The 19,459-nt window shown below is 39.9% G+C and overlaps 1 protein-coding gene across 2 annotated transcripts in view; it reads right to left on the bottom strand.

Annotated features, from left to right (window-relative positions):
- Positions 1 to 3,772: 3,772 nt before the first annotated feature.
- Positions 3,773 to 19,459, bottom strand: part of SEZ6L (seizure related 6 homolog like) — a 439,056-nt gene continuing 423,369 nt past the window's right edge. For both annotated transcript variants that reach the window (XM_088467896.1, XM_088467897.1), the window contains exons 17-18: positions 8,758 to 8,860; positions 3,773 to 5,529 (exon numbers count right to left, since the gene is read on the bottom strand). In XM_088467896.1, the coding sequence (XP_088324022.1) occupies positions 5,500 to 5,529; positions 8,758 to 8,860 (133 nt within the window). In that variant the 3' untranslated portion in view covers positions 3,773 to 5,499. The remainder of the gene's footprint in view (positions 5,530 to 8,757; positions 8,861 to 19,459) is intronic.

Raw genomic sequence — 19,459 nt, 5'->3', positions numbered from 1 at the left:
ACCCCTTCAAAATTTCCACTTCAACCACTGCCCAGCACCCATAGCATGAGCAGTACTGCTGTGCACAGGAAAACGACACGGGCACCATTTTCCCAGAGACCCGCGCATGTGCAGTAGATTCTGGCACTAAGCCAGAATCTAGTACACTGCGGGCCCGCCGGAGAGAGGAGGGGGCCCGCACTGATTCTGCACACGGGTCGCCTCCTCTCTTAAAACACCTCTGGTAATAATATATAATGCATTGTTTGTAAAGGTCACATATGTGTAACTTTTCCATGTATGGAGTGCTGCAAGTGAAGAGTATTTAAATTGTTTGGTGTTTGAAGAGAGCGCTTTACTTCTGGTGCTTATGTATATGTTACATATATGCATTATTACACTTATTAGCAAATATAACCTTGTACTTGTGTTGTAATGCCAGAAGGGCATTCATTAAAGGTCATTTGTTGGTAAAGGTGGGTACACACCATGCAGATAATCTGCAGATTGAGTGATCTGCAGATATATCTGTAGATGATGGTCGTTCATACACACTGAACGGCCATCATCTTCTAGGCAGCCGCGGGTCGTCGTTCACAGATATATTCACTGGTACACACTAGCCGAAGGGCACCAGATATATTAGCCGATCAATTGATATCTGTCTGTGTGTACCCAGCTTAAGCCACTAGGTAATGAGTTGCTTACACATACAGAAATATATAAGGGATGATATTTTGCGTGTATTCCTGACTTACAGCAAACCTGGTCAGGGGCGTAACTAGGTATTTGAAGGCCCCATAGCAAAAGTTTGTAAGGGCCCCTATGTATCATCCAATGGTGAAAAATGTATATAACACATGTAACTTTGACATGGAAGATGGACCTCCCTCAGCCCCAGCATCTGCACCCCTTGCACCTATGGTAGTTACGCCCATGAATCTGTTGCATTTGCTATATACACAGACGTACACATTACAAGATACAGAAACGCGCCATTTTTCCATGAACGTTTCTTCCGAGTACCATGCGCCCATTTCCTACTCTACATCAGGCCCATAGAGACTAAAGATACTATGTTTTTGGCACAGTTTTTCAAACCATACAAACACACATTCTTCTTTTTTATTAAAAGAAATTTTAAATATTCCAGGTATAAGTCCAATGCATTTGTTATTTTTAAAACAAACATAAACTATTAAAATATCTGTTGTAGTTTCCAAATGGATAAGATAGGAGACATTGAAAAGAGAAAAAAAAGTATCTAACAAAATAAACATAATGCCATCCAATAAACATTAGTAGTCCTTTGCAGCCTCAGTAGATTTATCCATGCAGAGATTAATAATCACACAACTTCATTTCGTTGCTAAAGTCCCTGCTTCCATATACTGTACCATAGCAATAAAAATACAGCATAAAAAGACATCTAAAAAGTCTTCTTCCTACAAAAACACGGCTCAGTAGAGAAGGATCAGGTTGACAGTATCACAATCACCATCACTGGAACAGTCCTGGGATTACACATGGCATTGATAAAGGACATTAGCAGAGCTGCCAAAACAATGGCTGCAACATATCGGATTCCGCAGAAATGTTTAGAGCAACAGAATTTGATTTCATACTTTTTTTTTTTACAATCCAGTTGTGGAAAAATCTTCTTGTTTCAAAGTCTAATTGTCAAATCAAAATAATAATACTATAAATATAACATAGATAACATAATGAAAGGAGGAGATTAGTGCTATGTGTGTCTGATTTAGGTAAAATTCCATCTTTTATGATTGAGATTCATCAAAATGCAACTTTATGTATTATATTTGTTCAAATAGTATGTATAAATTATAAGCAGAACAGAGCTTACATCCAGCATTTATTTCTTTATGGACCAAACAAGTTTAGCAATCCGAATTAAGACTAATGAAATTAGAATTAGGATTACAGTGCATTCCATTTGGAATCCCAAGCTAATCAAAAATCTGGCTGCTTAACGCATAGGGGGCCTGATTCATGTTTGTACGCAATATCGATGTTCACGCAACTGAGCGATTATCGGCCAACTGCACATGCACCGCAATCGCACTGCGCACGCATCAAGGCACCTTTGCGATGTCGCTCACATTGAGGATGTAAGCACAAAGTGATTGACGGAAAGGAACCGTTTGGAGGCTTCAACGGGGAGTGGTTAGAAAAACGCATGTGTGTCATGGTCATTTTCCAGGCCTGTGTCTGCCGTCAGCTGGCATCGTGTACATTGTGAAACATGGCACCTGTGCTGCTACTGCGGCGGCCAATCTGCGTAGCCATAGGGCTATCGTAGCAGTCAATATTCCTCAATCTTGCGTATTGTTTGCGTGTATGTACGCAGTTGCGAATGCGCTTGCGATGGCTCCTGTGGGCGTCTATCTTTTTAGCAGTTCCGACGCCTAAAAAAATTATCGCAATTGCGAATGCAGTTGCATACAAACATGAATTAAGCCCAGGGTGAGCAACATGATCTACTCATTGTGCAGCATAACTTGTACTAGACTAATCAAATCTAATATAGAAATGGTCTTACAGCTATATGCATCATGTTCTAATTACATTTCTAAAACCTTACTAAGGTAATTCTACATGACATACAGCATATAGAATTTTACTATTATAGTTCACTTTGCATGCTTTGTGTCTAGTGTTAGACAACCATACTGTAAAAGAGTGACTTTCTGTGCTAACACGAACAAACTAGGGGGAAATTGCTACAAATTCTAATTTATAAATAACATTACTGACAGTCAAACTGTCCTTCATACCGCTGTTGTCACAAGACTGGTCATATCACTTCTGTTGTAGGGATGACTGATGAATCTACCTGCACAGTTGTAGATCTTGCTCCTCAGCATACTTGGAAAGTAAGTGCTCAGAGATATATGGCAATATCAGCATGAACACCTGCATTCATAGGAAGCTGACCCTATGCATGTGGAAATGGTGCTTATAAATCTACCTTATTTTGTCATACCCAATCACATTGACTTTTAGTATGATGAGCCCAGACATGGTGTAGTGGTTGCTTGGTTAGGTTATACCTGACCAAACTGACCTAACTAAATTGCACTGTGTGAAGTAATGGGCCGTCAGTAGTGTTAAAGAATTAAAGCTTTTTTAAGGGTGGGAAAAGCCTGCAGGGAACACTCTTGTATATGTGCAAATGCCCCCTTTTAACACTGTAGTACCATCCTGCACAATGGATTCTAATCTTTGCATCAGAACACAACTAGGCTTGCTTGTGTGCATAATCTACATTTAGCCAGGCAGTCCCTCTGCATACTTGCTGACATTCAGGGAGACATCTCCTAGAGTAAAGCAGCCAAGAAGGAGGTGCGGTGGACTACGTGCCATGATTGTGCCCCCCCTCTCACTGTAAAGAGATACAATTCATGGGACTGTAAAATGCCAGCCACGATGGCTCAATTTTACTAGAACTGCGTCATCATGCCCACAGACTGCCCACTGTTGGTGGGCAGCTGGCCTGCTCTACCCGGAGTCCAGGGCAGGAACCCCAAACTGTATGAGTCTCCCAGACATTCTGGCAGAATAGGTAAGTATGATCTTCAGTCTGCCCAATTCCTCCCATCAGTTGCTGCAAATGTATGATCTCCAACATGTTACCATCTGCTAATTCATAAATTAGCAGATTTTGGCAAAAGTTTAATGTAAATGTCACAAAGCAAAACAGACCACCAATAACATTGCAGCCACGAGGCAAACATCAATGGTGTCTGCAAACACAAAACAATATTTGAAAAACTATTTTAAAATAATTTAATCATTTTACTCATAGAGATGCAAGCGAAAAATGTGTCAGGTTTACATAATGTAAACATCTGCTATGTATGTATGCACAGGCGCATATCTTGTGTGGTTCTGGCAGTTGATTGAATTCCATTTGTGTCTGTATATATTGATGTGCATTCACTTTTTGTTTTTATCTGATATGGTAAAGCACTTTGTGGATACAGAAATTGACAAACAGATCAGTTGTGAATTCAAATTACCATAGGCCACAGGCAAGTTTCAATTCTTGATACCAACTCCACATGCTTCGATGTGCCTGATTACCCACTGAAACACTCATAGCCTTTAGTATCCACTCTGGATCACTTATTAATATGCACATCAAGCCGAATATTCCAAAGTAATTGCAACAACCTCAATAAGCAGCCAGATTTTTTCCCAAAGGTCACTGATATATACAGAAATCCCATCTACTTTAGCTCATTTTATCTCTTTTCAAGGTCATGTTTGCAGAACTGAATTTGAATCAGTAGGCTTACTGCATGGACCCAGGGTTACTGCCCCTATTATAATCATTGAAACACATATTCTTAGTCAGCCAGCGTTACCTGTCTATCTTTTTTTTTTTTTTCTTTTAACGTGTTCAACTACACTACTATGACTTTTCCCCTTCTAGATCACCTTTGAACTTGAATACCTAGTGCCTAGTCTTTCCCATTTGCACACAAACTGGTAGCAAAGAAACTATGAAAGACTGAGAAAAATTGATTTAAAAGAACAAGGGCTAAGTTGTATTTTTGGACCACATTACTTCTTTAAAAATATCACAAATTGCAAATCCTTCAATAAAGACTGTTCACACAAATGTTGAAAATTTGTCCAAAAACAGAAAACTTTACCCAAATTACAAAGGTGAAACTGTCCTAAGCGGTATCTGTTTTTTTTGTCATATGGAAAATGCATTTCTAAGCAACGCACAAGAATTAATGTAGCAACTCTGAGCAATTTTACTTTATACATCTAAGCAGCTTTCAGAATTTATGTTCTGCATCAGGTCACGTTACATTTTGATCATACTTTTTCTTTTTAGAAATCTTCCCCAGATTTAAAAAAAAAAGGAATTTGGTCTTCTTTTGTTCCATTTTGTTCTGCATCAGCCAAGTCACAGACACTTTTTTTGACAAATACCCGCAGAAAAAATGAATGTAAGCAATTTGCATTAACTTTGCTCCAAAACTGTCCTTTTAAAACTCTCGCTTTTATGTGCTATACAATAAAGTGCATAAAAATTGGCAGTAAATAGAGGCGCCATAGACATTGCTAATATCTTTTGCCAGTACTTGCTACTTATTTTTGTGTTATAGCACAAACTAATAAAGTCTCAGCTTAGATTTGAAACCAACCATAGGAGACCAAGGGCTATCACTTTATTACCACTGAAATGTTGCTGTCCTTTGTTAAATTAATCCCGGAAGCAATAGCTGTCTTTGCTCTGACATAGGTTCTACTGTATCCTGCAACATAATCTATTGTTTTTCTCAAACCACATCTAGTTAAATGTTATAAATACAGAGACAGAAATCTTCAAGAAAAAGTCAAAAGGAAATACAAGTATTAGACTAAAAGGTTCATTTCAACTCCACATAGTCTCTGGATTAAGTACTGAGAAGTTCTGTGTTTCAGAACTGACATCTTGGATGAAGGTGCCTGACACCTGCTTTCATACCCAAACTTCTGCTTCTATATTGAAACTTCATATTCTCTTGTCTCCTGAAAAACAAAAGGAAAACGTACAGTGATGTAAAAACAGTTTAGCAATATATAAATATAATACTATATTTATCAATATACTTTAAGTATATATGTATTTAAAAATGTCTATTTTCCAAAAATTTTGAAAGATTAAACTTTTAATGAGCAATAAAAACAAATAAATAAATTGTGGCAACCCCGGCTATTGTCCACTATTATCCCAAGCTATTGTGTACTCTTGTCCCATTCCTTGATTATATATCTAGTAGGTGTCTACACAGTGTGCGCTTTAAACAATTTATATACTGTACATTTTATATTATAAAAAAAGGAGCCACCTGCAATGTTTAAAACACAAGTTCCATCCATACAGCCCCCCGAAATATCTGACCCACTACTTTAAACTAATTTTCCACTACATTTAATTTTTTTCACCCCAAAATTGACATGTCATTATTGGCCAAATTAAGCTAATTAAAAAAATATTTTTGCCTTATTTGTCATTTGTTGGGGTCCAAGGGGTTCTGAACCAAGTCCCCACATTTTTAAGCAAAAATAGGGATTTTGCACAATTTTTCACTTGCTCTGAGATGGTGAAAACTGTTTGCCGGTTTTTATCTATGGAGAATTCACACGTACGAAAACTTTGACAATAGAATTGCACGATACGCATTTTTGTGCAAAAAGTTCGCACCTGTGAAAACTTTTTGCCAAACTGCTACTTTTGGCGGCTAATTGAATCCGGCCCTATATGTAATTCTAACCAAATGTTTAGAATTTGGACTGATTTTTGGAAATTGAATGAATCAAATCAACACAAATTTTCACACAAAATGAATAACTGAGAAAACAGGTAACATTAAAGAACTGAATTAAAATAACATTATCAGACCTTTGTCATCATATCTGGCTCAGTTTATTGGGTAGTTCTGTTAGTATGTCATAACTTTTAAAATGTAATATAGTTTGGTGTAAAAGACAGGAAATTAAATCTAAAACATGAGAACATGAATTGACTGGTTCACCCACTACTGTAAATGATCTGGATATTATAAATCACTAAGGAGGATTTATGTGACTATCTAAACACACCGATGAAGGTTGAGTGCTATTATAAAAGTTACAGAAATGTGAGGTTAATGTACTTCTAATATTAATAATAAATTACAGTAGAGGGTGTATTAGTCATAAAAACAAAAGTGTTCTTAATGAACACTGAAGTGATGATATCAGAAAACTCAGCAATTATAAGCGACTAATTTACGGGAGTATATTAATATTTCAATATCACTTGTGTATTATCATCCAAATCATGAGTACACAAGTTACAGACTAAATTTATGGATCCAAAAGAACTTTCATAATTAAAAATACTTTTTCAATAGACACCTTATTTTAATATTTAAACATATATTCTTAATACCAATATTCTGCACATGGAATTGTACAACAGTCTCAGCTTTTTGGTAACAATCAGCTACTCCTGTAATAACCTGCTACTGACGGCTAGGGATGCACAGGAATAACTGATCATAACTCCAGACAAGTCTTCTGTCATATAATTGCAATATATCTTGTAAGGCATCATTTCATTTACTATATAGAACCAGTACAGTAGATGAAGACACTGATACATCTGTCCAAGCCGTGCTATTTGTAGGTTCTTGAATGCTTGTGTAAATACACAATGATGATGATAAATAGCACTAATGAACGTCTAATTGTGTATGCACTGCTGACGTCAATAGGTGCCTTCAGTTGCATACCTCCCAACCGTCCCGTGGGACACTCGCGATTTTTCAAGCACTGTCCTACTTACGTGCCAGTGTTGGGAGAATGGCGTACACTGGCACTACTAAAAGCGCGTGGACTCCATTCAATGCCAGAATGCTGGGCTTGCCCCCAACGTGACGTGAAAACGGAGATGTGACATGCAGTCATGCCCCCAAAGCCTCATACTTCAGGGGGCATGGCCTAGCTGGAACAAGGCCACGCCCCCTTTTTTAGACGCTTGTGTCTTTGGCGCGTGCAGGGGTCTCGACTTCAGGTTCCAGTATGTTGGAAGATTTGTGTTGCTTGTGCATATATTGGGCCTGATTCTGAGTTGGGAGTACAGCCAATAAGAGAAGTAATTCTGCAACTTGGCAAAACCATGCTGCACTGCAGGTGGGGCAGATTTAAAATGTGCAGAGAGATTTAGATTTGGGAGGGGTGTGTTCAAAATTGCAGTGTAAAAATAAAGCTGTCCAGCTTTTGTGGACTACATGCAACAGAAGCCAGTATTTACCACGGGAAGTAGTTATTACTCACACACTCAGAATGCCAGCGACGGAATCCCAACAGCTGTCAGAATCCAAGGGCCAGCATCCCGACCTCCGGCATCCCGACGGTAAGTAGTGGAGTTAGGGGGTAAGTAGTGTCCAAACCTTTATCACCCATACAAAAAATTGAATGTATTCGCACCCATTGCATTGCAATATAGTTTGTCCAGATGCACAGTTATTTGCTCTTATTTGCTTTACTCCCAATTGAGAATCAGAGCCATTATGATATTCTGTACATGAAATGGAGAGTTGTATCTGATCATGTATGAAAGCTTTTTTTTGTAAGCAATACTGATAACTAATAGCTAATGTGTATGTCCCGAGCAAAACAAATGGCTAAGCAAAAACGTGATGTATTCAAAATATAAACCTGGCAAATTTGTTACTGGTGCAGACCTGCACACAACCTGTGATAGTCACCACTCTGCATGTGCTCACAATAGTGACTTAGTTTTCTACAGCAACTGATATTCATTATAATTCTCGTTTGTAATAATGCTACTGAAAAGATGAAAATGTAAATATTCTGTATATATATATATATATATATATATATATATATATATATTTGCACTAGGTATGCGCACTAGTGGTGCGGTGAGGTAAATGACTGGGGAGGCACTGGTTAGTATGAGAGCCAGACTTACAGATACATATATGAATCCGAGGGTACATGTGGGCATTATACAAAGGTGCAGCATTATACAGTATAGTGCTGGATATTTGGTGTGATTTGATTAGAATAATACACATATTTGTAATATTTTCTTTACATTTTCTTACATTTCTGCCTCACCTGACCGCACATCACTGCAATGCACTGAAGAAAGGCTTTGTTGGTTAGCTTATTACAGTTCTGAATTCTGATTGATTCATCACAAAAATGTATTTAAAGAAACTTATCAAAAATATAATCACATACCCCAGTCTCATAAATTGGATTGTCAAACTCTGTCTCTACTGTTATCTGACTGTAAGGATGAGAATACATGAGGGGAAGGCGAAGACTGGAATAGTATCTGCATCTGAAAACAGAAGAAAAGTTATAGATGAATTATTTGCACAAAATAAGTAATTGATATAGAACAATGCCAACCATATAATATTACTTTTTTTTAATAAATATATGCTAAAACTACATTTTTGCTGACAGATTGCTATGTTATATCTATGTAACATTTCCAATAATGAACAGCGTAGCATCATTCTAAGGTAGGTGGTTTCTCATCCACTAACAAGGGACATTTACTAACCACAGAATATGAAATTGTGCTACATATTTAATTTACACAATGTATCTATTTATCAATCTAGTGCATAGTGCATACTGTACCAAGGTACATGCTCATTTCAAGACTTTGGAAGTGCCCATTCAAAGTGCTTTGCATTACCTCATAATGCTATGACCCAGAGCAGGGGCGCACCTATAATGGGTGCACATGGGCCCATGGGTCCAAGGGAACCCACACTGCACACCCTGCACCCATTTATTCAATACTTACCTCTCCGGAGTCCTGCATTGGCGGTAGCAGCACTGTGCGATGGTGATTGTCCCGTTTTTTTGCGCCTGTGCAATAGGGAAATCTCCAGGAAAATGGCTGCTGCGCCATGCCATGTAGTAGACTCTAGTGCCCAGAGTCTGCTGTGCTCAGTGCACTGCCAGCCGCCGGATAGAGAGGATGGGGGCCCCAGATGGAGACTGCACATGGGCTCCCTCCACTCTTAAAACGCCCCTGATCCAGAGCATGTTACTTAAATATTTGGAGATATACATTGTGCAGTCACCAGAGATTTGTGGTTATGGATTGCTTAGCTGTCAGGAATGATAAAAGATAAATCACTAGTGGATCGGAAATCTATGAAAATTTGAAAAACTTTTTTACACTTGAAAACATGCAAACATTGACAATGGTTGTGAGTTCTTTAGCCTGAGAAGTATATCAGGATTGCACTTGTTTAGCAGAACAGGAATTTATGATTATAAACAGGTAGCAGAGTGTTAGGAACTCACGATAGCACTCTGTTAGTAGAGTGACACAAATTCACAAATCCACACAGGTAGCACAGTGTCAGACACTAAATATGAAACATAGGAGGGGTAGTAAGTAACTCAGGTTAACACATGGGTGGTAGAATATCAGGAATCTAGAATAGCAAACGGGTAGCAGAGTCTCAGAGACTCACAATAGCACACTATAGCAGGGGATTCAGAATAGCACATGGGTAGCAGAGATGATAGAATTCAGGATTTCACATAGGTAGCCAAATGCCGTGAACTCTGATTGCACATGGCCACATTGTATGCTTGGAAATAAATGCTGATCTTCACCTGTATTCAGAGTTGGTTGCATTGCATCTATGCAACTGCACTGCTACTATACACTCACTTATGAAAGTAGCTGTCATCTCTATATTCGCACATTTGCACCAGCCCTATCCTAACTGCAAGAGATCTATCAGATGGATTGCTGTATATTCTCAACTACAATTGCACCTACATGCCCACAACTCACCCTCAGCACACTTAGAGATTAAGTACCAGCCAACCAAGTCCTAACTGTCATTTTCAAACACAGCCTGTGACATGACAGTTAGAAGATGACTGGCTGGTACTTTATCTCCATTCACTTTTTCTACATCCAAGGTTTAGTAAATGGACCACTTAGCTTGAGTGCAAATGCATAGTTACCACCCAGTAACATCCACTCAGCCACAAGTAGAGATACAGCTGAGCTGCATATGTCTCTGAATCACCCGTAATTGATCATTGTTGCATTTGCAGATATGGGCATGTACCCTGCAAAAACATCTGTAAAATAGACATGTATTCAACTCTAAATCAAACCCATAGGGCAGAGTTTCCCAAACTCTGTCATTATGGCCCAGGATATCCAAGTCCAGATGGTTAAACAAAATTGATGGATATCCTTAAATCCTATGGTTGAAGATTATCATTGATCTCCAAGCATGCAATGTTGCCATGTGCAATCTGAGTTCCTTGGAAACTCTGCCATAAGGCCTGATTCTGAGATGGGAGTAAAACAATAAAAGAACAAGTAACTGTGCTCCTGGGCAAACCATGTGCAAATAAATAAACTGTTTTGCATGCAGGGTAAATACTGGCTGCTTTTGCATGTAGCCCACAAATAACACATGCCTACTCTCTCGGGACAGTCGGGAGGCTCCCGAAAATCGGGTGGGGCTGCAATAACGCAAAACCGCACACGCCCCCTGCTCTAATATTACATTATCTCCCTGTCACTCCCCCATATCATCGCACCACGCTTCCCCACCGTAGAAGCGTGGCTGCCTTCTCCCAGAAGGAGGGAGCTGGAAGTCGGCATGTATTCCACAAATGCTGGACAGCTTTATTTTTACACTGCAATTTGGACACGCCCTAAATCTCTGTGCACATATTAAATCTGCACCATCTGCAGTGTAACATGGTACTTGCTCTTTTTTTGCTTTACTCCCACTTCAGATTCAGACCCATAGTAGGCCATAGCAAGCAACCTGCTTAACTTTTATGTCACATTTAAAGCAGTGTAAATAGTGTTGAGAGGTCATTTAAATTGGCTTAAAAAAGCCTCACAGAGGCTCCAACAATCATAACGACTTTCATGTATGTGCAATATGCAGCCCTTCAAGATCACTGAAGTATACCACCCAGCAACACATGTATTTCTCTCCTAGTCATTCAGCCTTCATCATAGTATGAAAGGATACACCTAAACTGTCTAGGGCAGAGGTTCCCAAATGCGGTCCTCAAGCCTCCCCAACAGTTCAGGTTTTAGAGATATCCATGGTTAAGCACAGGTGGTTAAATCAAATTGACTGAGGTACTAATTAAATCACCTGTGCTCAATCATGGATAACTCAAAACCTGAACTGTTGGGGAGCCTTGAGGACAGTGATTGGGAACCTCTGGTCTATCGGCCTGATTCATTACCGATTGCAACTGCGAATAAACACGCAGTTGGCCTGTTGTTGCGTTCTGCGCATGCATTGTATAGTGCATGCACGAAGATCTCACTACAACCGGACTGCGATCGCAGTGACTATGGAGACCCATCGCAAGAGTGATTGACTGGAAGTAACTGTTTGGGGGTGGTGACGAGGGGGGTGTTCGGTGAAACGCAGGCGTGCCAGTGCATTTGAACGCCATTACAGGGGCATGCATAAATTAGTCACTGCGATGCCATACACAGCTTGGCTTTTACTGTGTGTGATGAGGTTAGCAATTCCTGAGTAAGGTCAGACCTTGTGCAAGTGTGCATGAGGCTGCAATAGTACTCGATGTTGTCGATGCTTTCGCACACTTGCTAAGTATTACAGATGTGTGTAAAGTAATGGGAGTGTCCTTATGTTTGGCCGCCACGGCATTGCGATTGCAGACATTAGCATATTTTCGCAGTGAGACTGCATGCGATTACGGAGCTGCGATCGCAATAGCGATCCTTACTGAATCAGGCCCTAGGTCAGCATTACCAAAATGCATCACTCATCATTCATCCATTCATGTCTTTAGACAGTTCTATACAATAAGGCAAACTGGTTACAAACATATAACATTTACAGAACATTGCACCTCTCATCTATACCTGTAACTAACCCTTACTAACTTCTCTTTTGCTCTTACTGATGGATGAAAATGTACTTATTAACTAAATGTTCATTATTGAACTGTTAGCTAACCAGTTCCTATATATCCAACTTCTGGTAACATAACTATATAAATAAATGGGTATGAATTACTTTGTCGACATTAGAACTTTAAACAGGATGCTTTATACCATCAGGTTTAAAGTTATAATGCCGACACGGTAAAATGCTATAAATCACATTACTACTTGATCAGTATTGCACTCAACATTACACTGTTGACAATGGAACTGTCGACCTTTTAACTACTTCCCAAAAAAATGTATTATTCATAAAGATAAAAAACGTGTGAGCAACTTTCTCTGCAAACATTTATTTCATTTCATGTTCTGTATCCAGACAACTGAGTATTTTCTTCTCGTGTACACATATTTCAGAAAAATGATTATCTTGGTGTACTTTGTTGTTTATGCCATTGTCCCTGCCAGTGCCAAGGGCCCATGTGCAGTCTCTCCATCAGGGCACCCTCCTCTCTATCCGGGGACTGGCACTACACTCACTGCACTGTGTTAGAGTCTACAGCACAAGTGCAGGTCTTTGGGAAAATGGTGCAACGGTGCGATTGTTTTACTGCGCATACACTAAATGCTGGTAAAATGCCCGCCACTCAATTTTTGTGGTGATTTGTGCAGCACTGGCACTGCCGATCCCAGAGATGTTAGTATGAAAGAAATGGGTGCAGGGTGTGCGGAGAGGGTCCCTGCTGGTCCCAGGGGCCGGGTACACCGTACATCCTGCACCCATTATAGATACTCCACTGGTCCCTGCACAAGTATTGGATGTACTGTGTGCTTGTGATTGTTTATTCAAGCCTTGGGCACTGTAAAGCGATTATGCTTTCTACATGGAGCAAGAAGCAGCCTTGACCATAAACAAAGAATATAACATTAGAAAAGCAAACAACCATGAATACCTGACACTGAGCAACTACTAAATATAATAATGTTGCAGACAGACTGTTCTGCACCAATAATAAGGTTACTAAACAACTGGTAAAGGATATGTTTATTTTGTAAGACTGGTTGGTAATATTACAGCCCTGACACTACTGCTCCCGGCAAATTAACGTACTGTCTACCACTGCTGTTTTTTATATGACTGTGGAACCCACCTAACACAACATTTTTAAGCCAAGCTACAATTTTTAATTAAAACAATTGCAGAAACCTTTTTCCACTAATTGTATTAATCCTCCTTCAGTTTTGAATTCTACGTAAGAAAAAAACATCATGAATAAAGATTTGATAGTAGCACACATGCACACAAATATGCAATAATATAAAATTACCATTCATTATATCATTTGTTTTAAGTTATAGGTCAAACCACAGCTTATATATGGACCATATTTTTAGTAGAGATGAGCGGTTCGGTTTCGGCACGACTCTTCCCGCCAAGTTCGGTTCTCAGAGTGAGGCAAAATGTCATCTTTCATGGACATCTTGGTACAGATTTGTGACGAAAACTAACCGCTCATCTTTATTTCTTAGGCATCTATCCATTAGGAGAAGAGAATGTTCAGTACAGATTTATTAAGAGAATGTGGATACATATTTTGCAACTTTATACATTTGTGAATTGGACAAGACTACATTGACACCAAATAGAGAGGGTTATCTACTCTGAAGAACTTGCCAAAAATGTGGAGTCTCACAGAAATGTTGTGAGGTGCCTGAAAATGAATGGAGGCTACAGCAGAAGACAATCACCATCACCCACCGCCTCTCCCTGTCACCCATTGCTGCACTCTTCATCCTCTCCCTGTCACCCACTGCCTCTCCCTGTCACACTCGCCCTCTCCCCGTCACCCTCTACCTCTCCCTGACACTCACTGCTATGTGGCATAGTATAAAGTACTGTGTAATCCTGACTTGTGCAAGAGACTGAGCTTGAGTAAACAGGGTGATATACTTGAGCTACAAGAGAAACAGTGCCTGAGTTTGTCAGTGTAAAGAGCGGCAGCCATTTTGTGTGAGTACTGAGTTGAGTTATTGCTGCTGTGCAGTGACGAAGACAATTGGGATAAATTGCAAATTAAATTGTATTTATTGTGCCTTATCAAATAACTAAAGCTATTGTACCCTGAAATCACGAAAGAACTGCATCAGATGCTAAGCTTATTGATATTACCAATTGTGGATTACAAATACATGCATGTTATAGGTCAGTGATGGATCTGCAACAGAATACTCCAACAACAGAACTTTGTGTGCACTTTAAAGTATAATGCTGAACAGTTTAGAGGTTTTTGCTAAATCTGCTGAGTAATACTCCATGTTGCTATTACTGCACAATCGTGTTTTGCAAAGTTAATAATAGGGATTTGCGCCGACCCCCGTGTTTTGGTTTTGGATCTGTATCTCCTTCAAGGTTTTGGATCTGGATTTGGTCTTGAAAAACCACCCTCAAGTGTTTTGGTTTTGGATCTGGATTTAAAAAAAAAAAAAAAAAAATAGATAACAAGCTTTAAAAACAGCTAAAATCATGTAATTTATGCAATCCAAAACCCGAAATTCAGATTTAAAATCCGAATTTTGAACCTCAAAAAGAACAGAACCACGACCCGGATTTACTTGGATCTCCTCAGGAGATCAGAACCACGACTCGGATATACCCGGATTCACGAAATTCGGATTAATTCGGATTACTGGAGAACAAATTGCACATCTCTAGTTAATATATGTTTAAAGTATAGAACACTGAGACAACAGAAACGTTGCCCATTTTCTAGTTATATGGTTAAGAGGTGCTGCAGCAGCAAAGATAAAGAAACTTGTATAGCTATTGAACAAGCACCAAAGCACGCACACCTAGGAGCCTGATCAGAATATGGAGATATCGATCTTAGTACCCAATCCACGCTGCAGCTTCTTAATAGAGGTAATTTCCACACCTCTGTCTGAGGAAGCCGCTGAGGTATACCACAAAGCGGGGAAATGTGTTACAGGCTCCAGCTCCACACTATCATCCACCAAAACAGAGCGCTCTGTTGGATCAACTTCACTGTGAGTAACCACATCAAGACAACTCTCAGTAAACACCATCACCTGGGCATTAATAAGATTCTTGCCATATATATATATATATATATATATATATATATATCCCATTAAGGGAAATTTGAGGATCTTTATCTCTCTATGGGAAATTTCCCAACTATTAAATGGACATTAAAACTTGAGATCCTGTACTTTATAATCAAGTCCTCTCCAATCATCAAGGAACAAAAAATACTGTTATTCAATTGGTCCTTGACCTAATAAACTGGTATGGATTAAAATACACTTGGAATCTTGAAGTGTCATTTTTGGATATAATCCAGAGAAACGTCTAGTGAAGTGTGGAGCTGTTTCATTTATTATATTGTATTTATATATTTACTTACACATCATAGCAACACATGTGGAGTTGTCGGCAGCTTGCTATTATCTCGGCTGCTTTATATAACCACATGCTCAGATATTAACCTGATATTCCAAAAGTATTTATACCTATGCATTGTCATTTATGCAAATTGTCTTGTGTTTTAATTATATGTGTTTTATATATGGCCATTTGTATGTTATATTAAACCGTATTTATTATTATTAAGACAGAAGGTCTCCAATCAGCCACACTTTTTATTATTCTTTTTCCTTGTTTAGCTATTGGAAAGAGTTATTGCCCATTGCCTATTTTCTACTAAATTGATAACTACTGTGTTAAAATTGCTATATTCTGTTTTGTGCTGCAATCCTCTGTCATATGTTTGATGATCATAATTTTCATACATTGACCTACCCTGGATCTACTTCCTCCTAACCACCTTTGATAAATATACTTGATTATTCTCTTGTCCAAGGCCGTCATGTCATTTTACTGTGTGCATTGGGCTAGCCTCTCTGCTACAGCCTGAGGTGAATAAAGCTTGTGGAGTCACTGCCAAAGAACTGCGATCTCCGGTGTAAGCTACCATCTACACCTAACTTATCTGTGCCTACTACAACTCCCGGTGTAGCACATATATTAGTCTGTATGCAGAGTTGTACACATCTCAATATGTGACTGACTATTGTGCACATAGTTTGCACTTACCATATACTGTACTAGGTGTAAAGATGCATCTCCAAATGTGTATTTTCTCTTACGTCCAACTCTGCATAGTGTTCAGTTGTGCCGACATGCCCTCGCTGTACTAGTCTATGTGAGAGTACCCTGTTACAAACCAGTTAAGACTTTTTGCTCATAAGGGTAGATGCAATTGAATGCGCACACATTCGGTATAAATAGCCGGCTGCCGCATGACCGGCGGTTCGATTCCCGGCTGCGGCAGCCCGACAAAACAGCAGAGCCTGGCAGCGGAAGCCCGACAGCGCTGGAAATCCCGATCGTCCCTAAGGTAAGTACTTACTAACCTAACCAACTCCCCTAACCCTAACCCTCCTTAGGGGTGCCTAACCCTAACCTCCCCTCCAAGTGCCTATCCCTAACCTCCCCCCTCTAAGTGCCTAACCCTAACCCCCCCTTTCCCGCTGCCTAAACATAAGTCCCCCGGGGGGGTGCCTAACCCTAAGTCCCCCCCGGGGTTGCCTAACCCTAACCCTCCCTCCTCCTAGCCTAACACTCCCGGGGGGGTGCCTAACCCTAATTCCCCCCCGGGTGCCCTAAACCTAACCCTCCCCCCCGCGGCTGTCCGCTCGTGGCGCCCGGCATCCCTTCGATTTGGATGCTGGGCGCCTGTCTCCCGGCGCTGGGAAAATGACAGGCGTCTAGATTTTAGACGCCGGTCATTTATCCCTAGGCGGGATAGTGGATTTGGGAAGCTGGCGGTCGGGATTGCGGCTGCCGGCTTCCTTAACGTATCCCAAGCGCACAACTATGCATCACTCGTACTATAAACAGCATGCACAGTGCAAATTCACTCCCGGGAATGGTCTACACATACATCAGCCCCAAATCTATTTTGTAACAATAACAATGCTACATACTGTATACACACTACAATCATATTATCTATTCAGACCTCAGTTGAAGGATACTTAATTCTTGAATCCAATAAACATTTGACAAGCATTTGCTATTTGTCTCATCCTCTATCTGGCAGTGTGACATGACCAACAGCAATGATTATCAGTGTAGTAACACTGCTTTTGTGCCGATCTGCTAAATAAACACTAGCCAAAGTATTTCTGTTTAACCTTATACATAGTTATTTTCGCTGGTCCTCTGTCTGAATAGCCAAATCATACACCCTACATCACACAAGATGAAGAACAGTTAATAACAGGGTTGGACTGGCCCACAGGGGTACAGGGGAAATCCCCGGTTGGCCCCACTGCCTGTGGGCCCAGCCTCCTCCTCTAGGTGTCAAGTTCCAGACCTCAAAATATAGATTGTTACTCTACTAGATGGTCAGTCACGAGGTGGAGCAGGACCACTGATCAACATTAGGTCTTGGTTCCCTTCAATAGAAACTACACCAAGATTTGTCTAGTAATCTGTGGTGGCTGGCCACACCCCCACTGGTGGAAGACCAATCCCCTTACGCATGGGCCCCTAGAACTGCATTCCCCCGGTGGGCCCTTCTTGTCCCAGTCCGACACTGGGTAATGAAATGTATAATTTTAATATGTTTTTCTTTTTAGGCAAGGATTGTCAAAATACTGTATATTAGGTGGCTTTGTTTTTGTAAAAGAATAACCTTGAGCGAAAATATAATTGTTCAACTGCATAATTGAGGGCATTAGTCCTGGACGTTTTTTTTAACTTAATTCTGGCTCATTTAGGAAAGTTCTAGTGAATGGATTTGCCTTTTCAAACCAGGGGTGCTAAACTGCAACCCTAAAGTACCCCCAACAGGTTATGTTTTGAGGATTTCTCTCTGTGAAAGCAGCTGGTGTAATTACTGACCCAGCAAAACAGAATAAATCACCTGTGCATGATTAAGGAAATCCACAAAGCATGACCTGATGGTGGCACTTGAAGACTGAAGTTGTGAACCACTATTTTAAACTATATATACTGTTTCTTGTATATATTACAAAGTATCAGAGTGGGTTAAAGCTTCTGGAGACACAAAAAGCACAAAAGTTATATTAATTTTTGTGGGATTGCACCTGTTACAGTACATCTTACTATGTTTTAAAAATTAGTTTAAAAATGTGTTGTACACAAGACATACAAAGAGTGTCCAGCAGATGTCAGCATTTCAACAGATATATTTCTCATTCAACCCTATGTTTAGAAGCTGGTGTTGGCTTGTTGTACAGATTGTTATTCTTTTGTAACAAAAATGCACTATTGAACATTCAGTCCATACTGTGTCCTATTTGGGTCTATTACATAGATTTGTATTGAATCATCTCCTTACTCAATGCAATTACAGTCAGGTGCATAAATATTGGGACATTGACAGAATTTTCATATTTTGGCCTCTATTCACCACCACAATGGCTTTGAAATGAAACAAACAAGATGTGCTTTATCTGCAGACTTTCAGATTTAATTTGAAGGTAATTACATCCAAATCAGGTGAACGGTGTAGGAATTACAACGGTTGTCCCAATATTTATGCACCTGACTGTATGTACATTTTGTGGTTTAAGATGTGTGTGGGCTTGTATACTAAGCTCTTTTATCCCTGCTCTTTTCGTTTGGAGGGGCTTCTTACTCCAGATTACGCGATCTTGAGATGCAGTATCTTAACACAGCAGAGCAATGGAAATTGCACTCTCTTTTCTTCTATGAATCGCTCTCCCCTCTCCATATGGGGAAGCGATTTTGACACTGGGGGAGATGTATGAAATGCCAAAGTGGTATTAGCACACGTGCGCTGATACCACATCTCCCCCATGTATTACTGGGGGGGGCTGGGCGGTAAATGACAGGGGCACTATGCGCCCCTGTCATTATCGGTGCTGCTATCTACAAGTTATCGATATTGACAGCTACAGCGGTCGTTACCCTATCCCCACAGCAGGGAC

This window comes from Taudactylus pleione, unplaced genomic scaffold (assembly GCF_031769625.1).
Source record: "Taudactylus pleione unplaced genomic scaffold, aTauple2 ptg000078l, whole genome shotgun sequence".
Taxonomy (NCBI): domain Eukaryota; kingdom Metazoa; phylum Chordata; class Amphibia; order Anura; family Myobatrachidae; genus Taudactylus; species Taudactylus pleione.
This window is presented reverse-complemented; position numbering and strand designations above follow the sequence as displayed.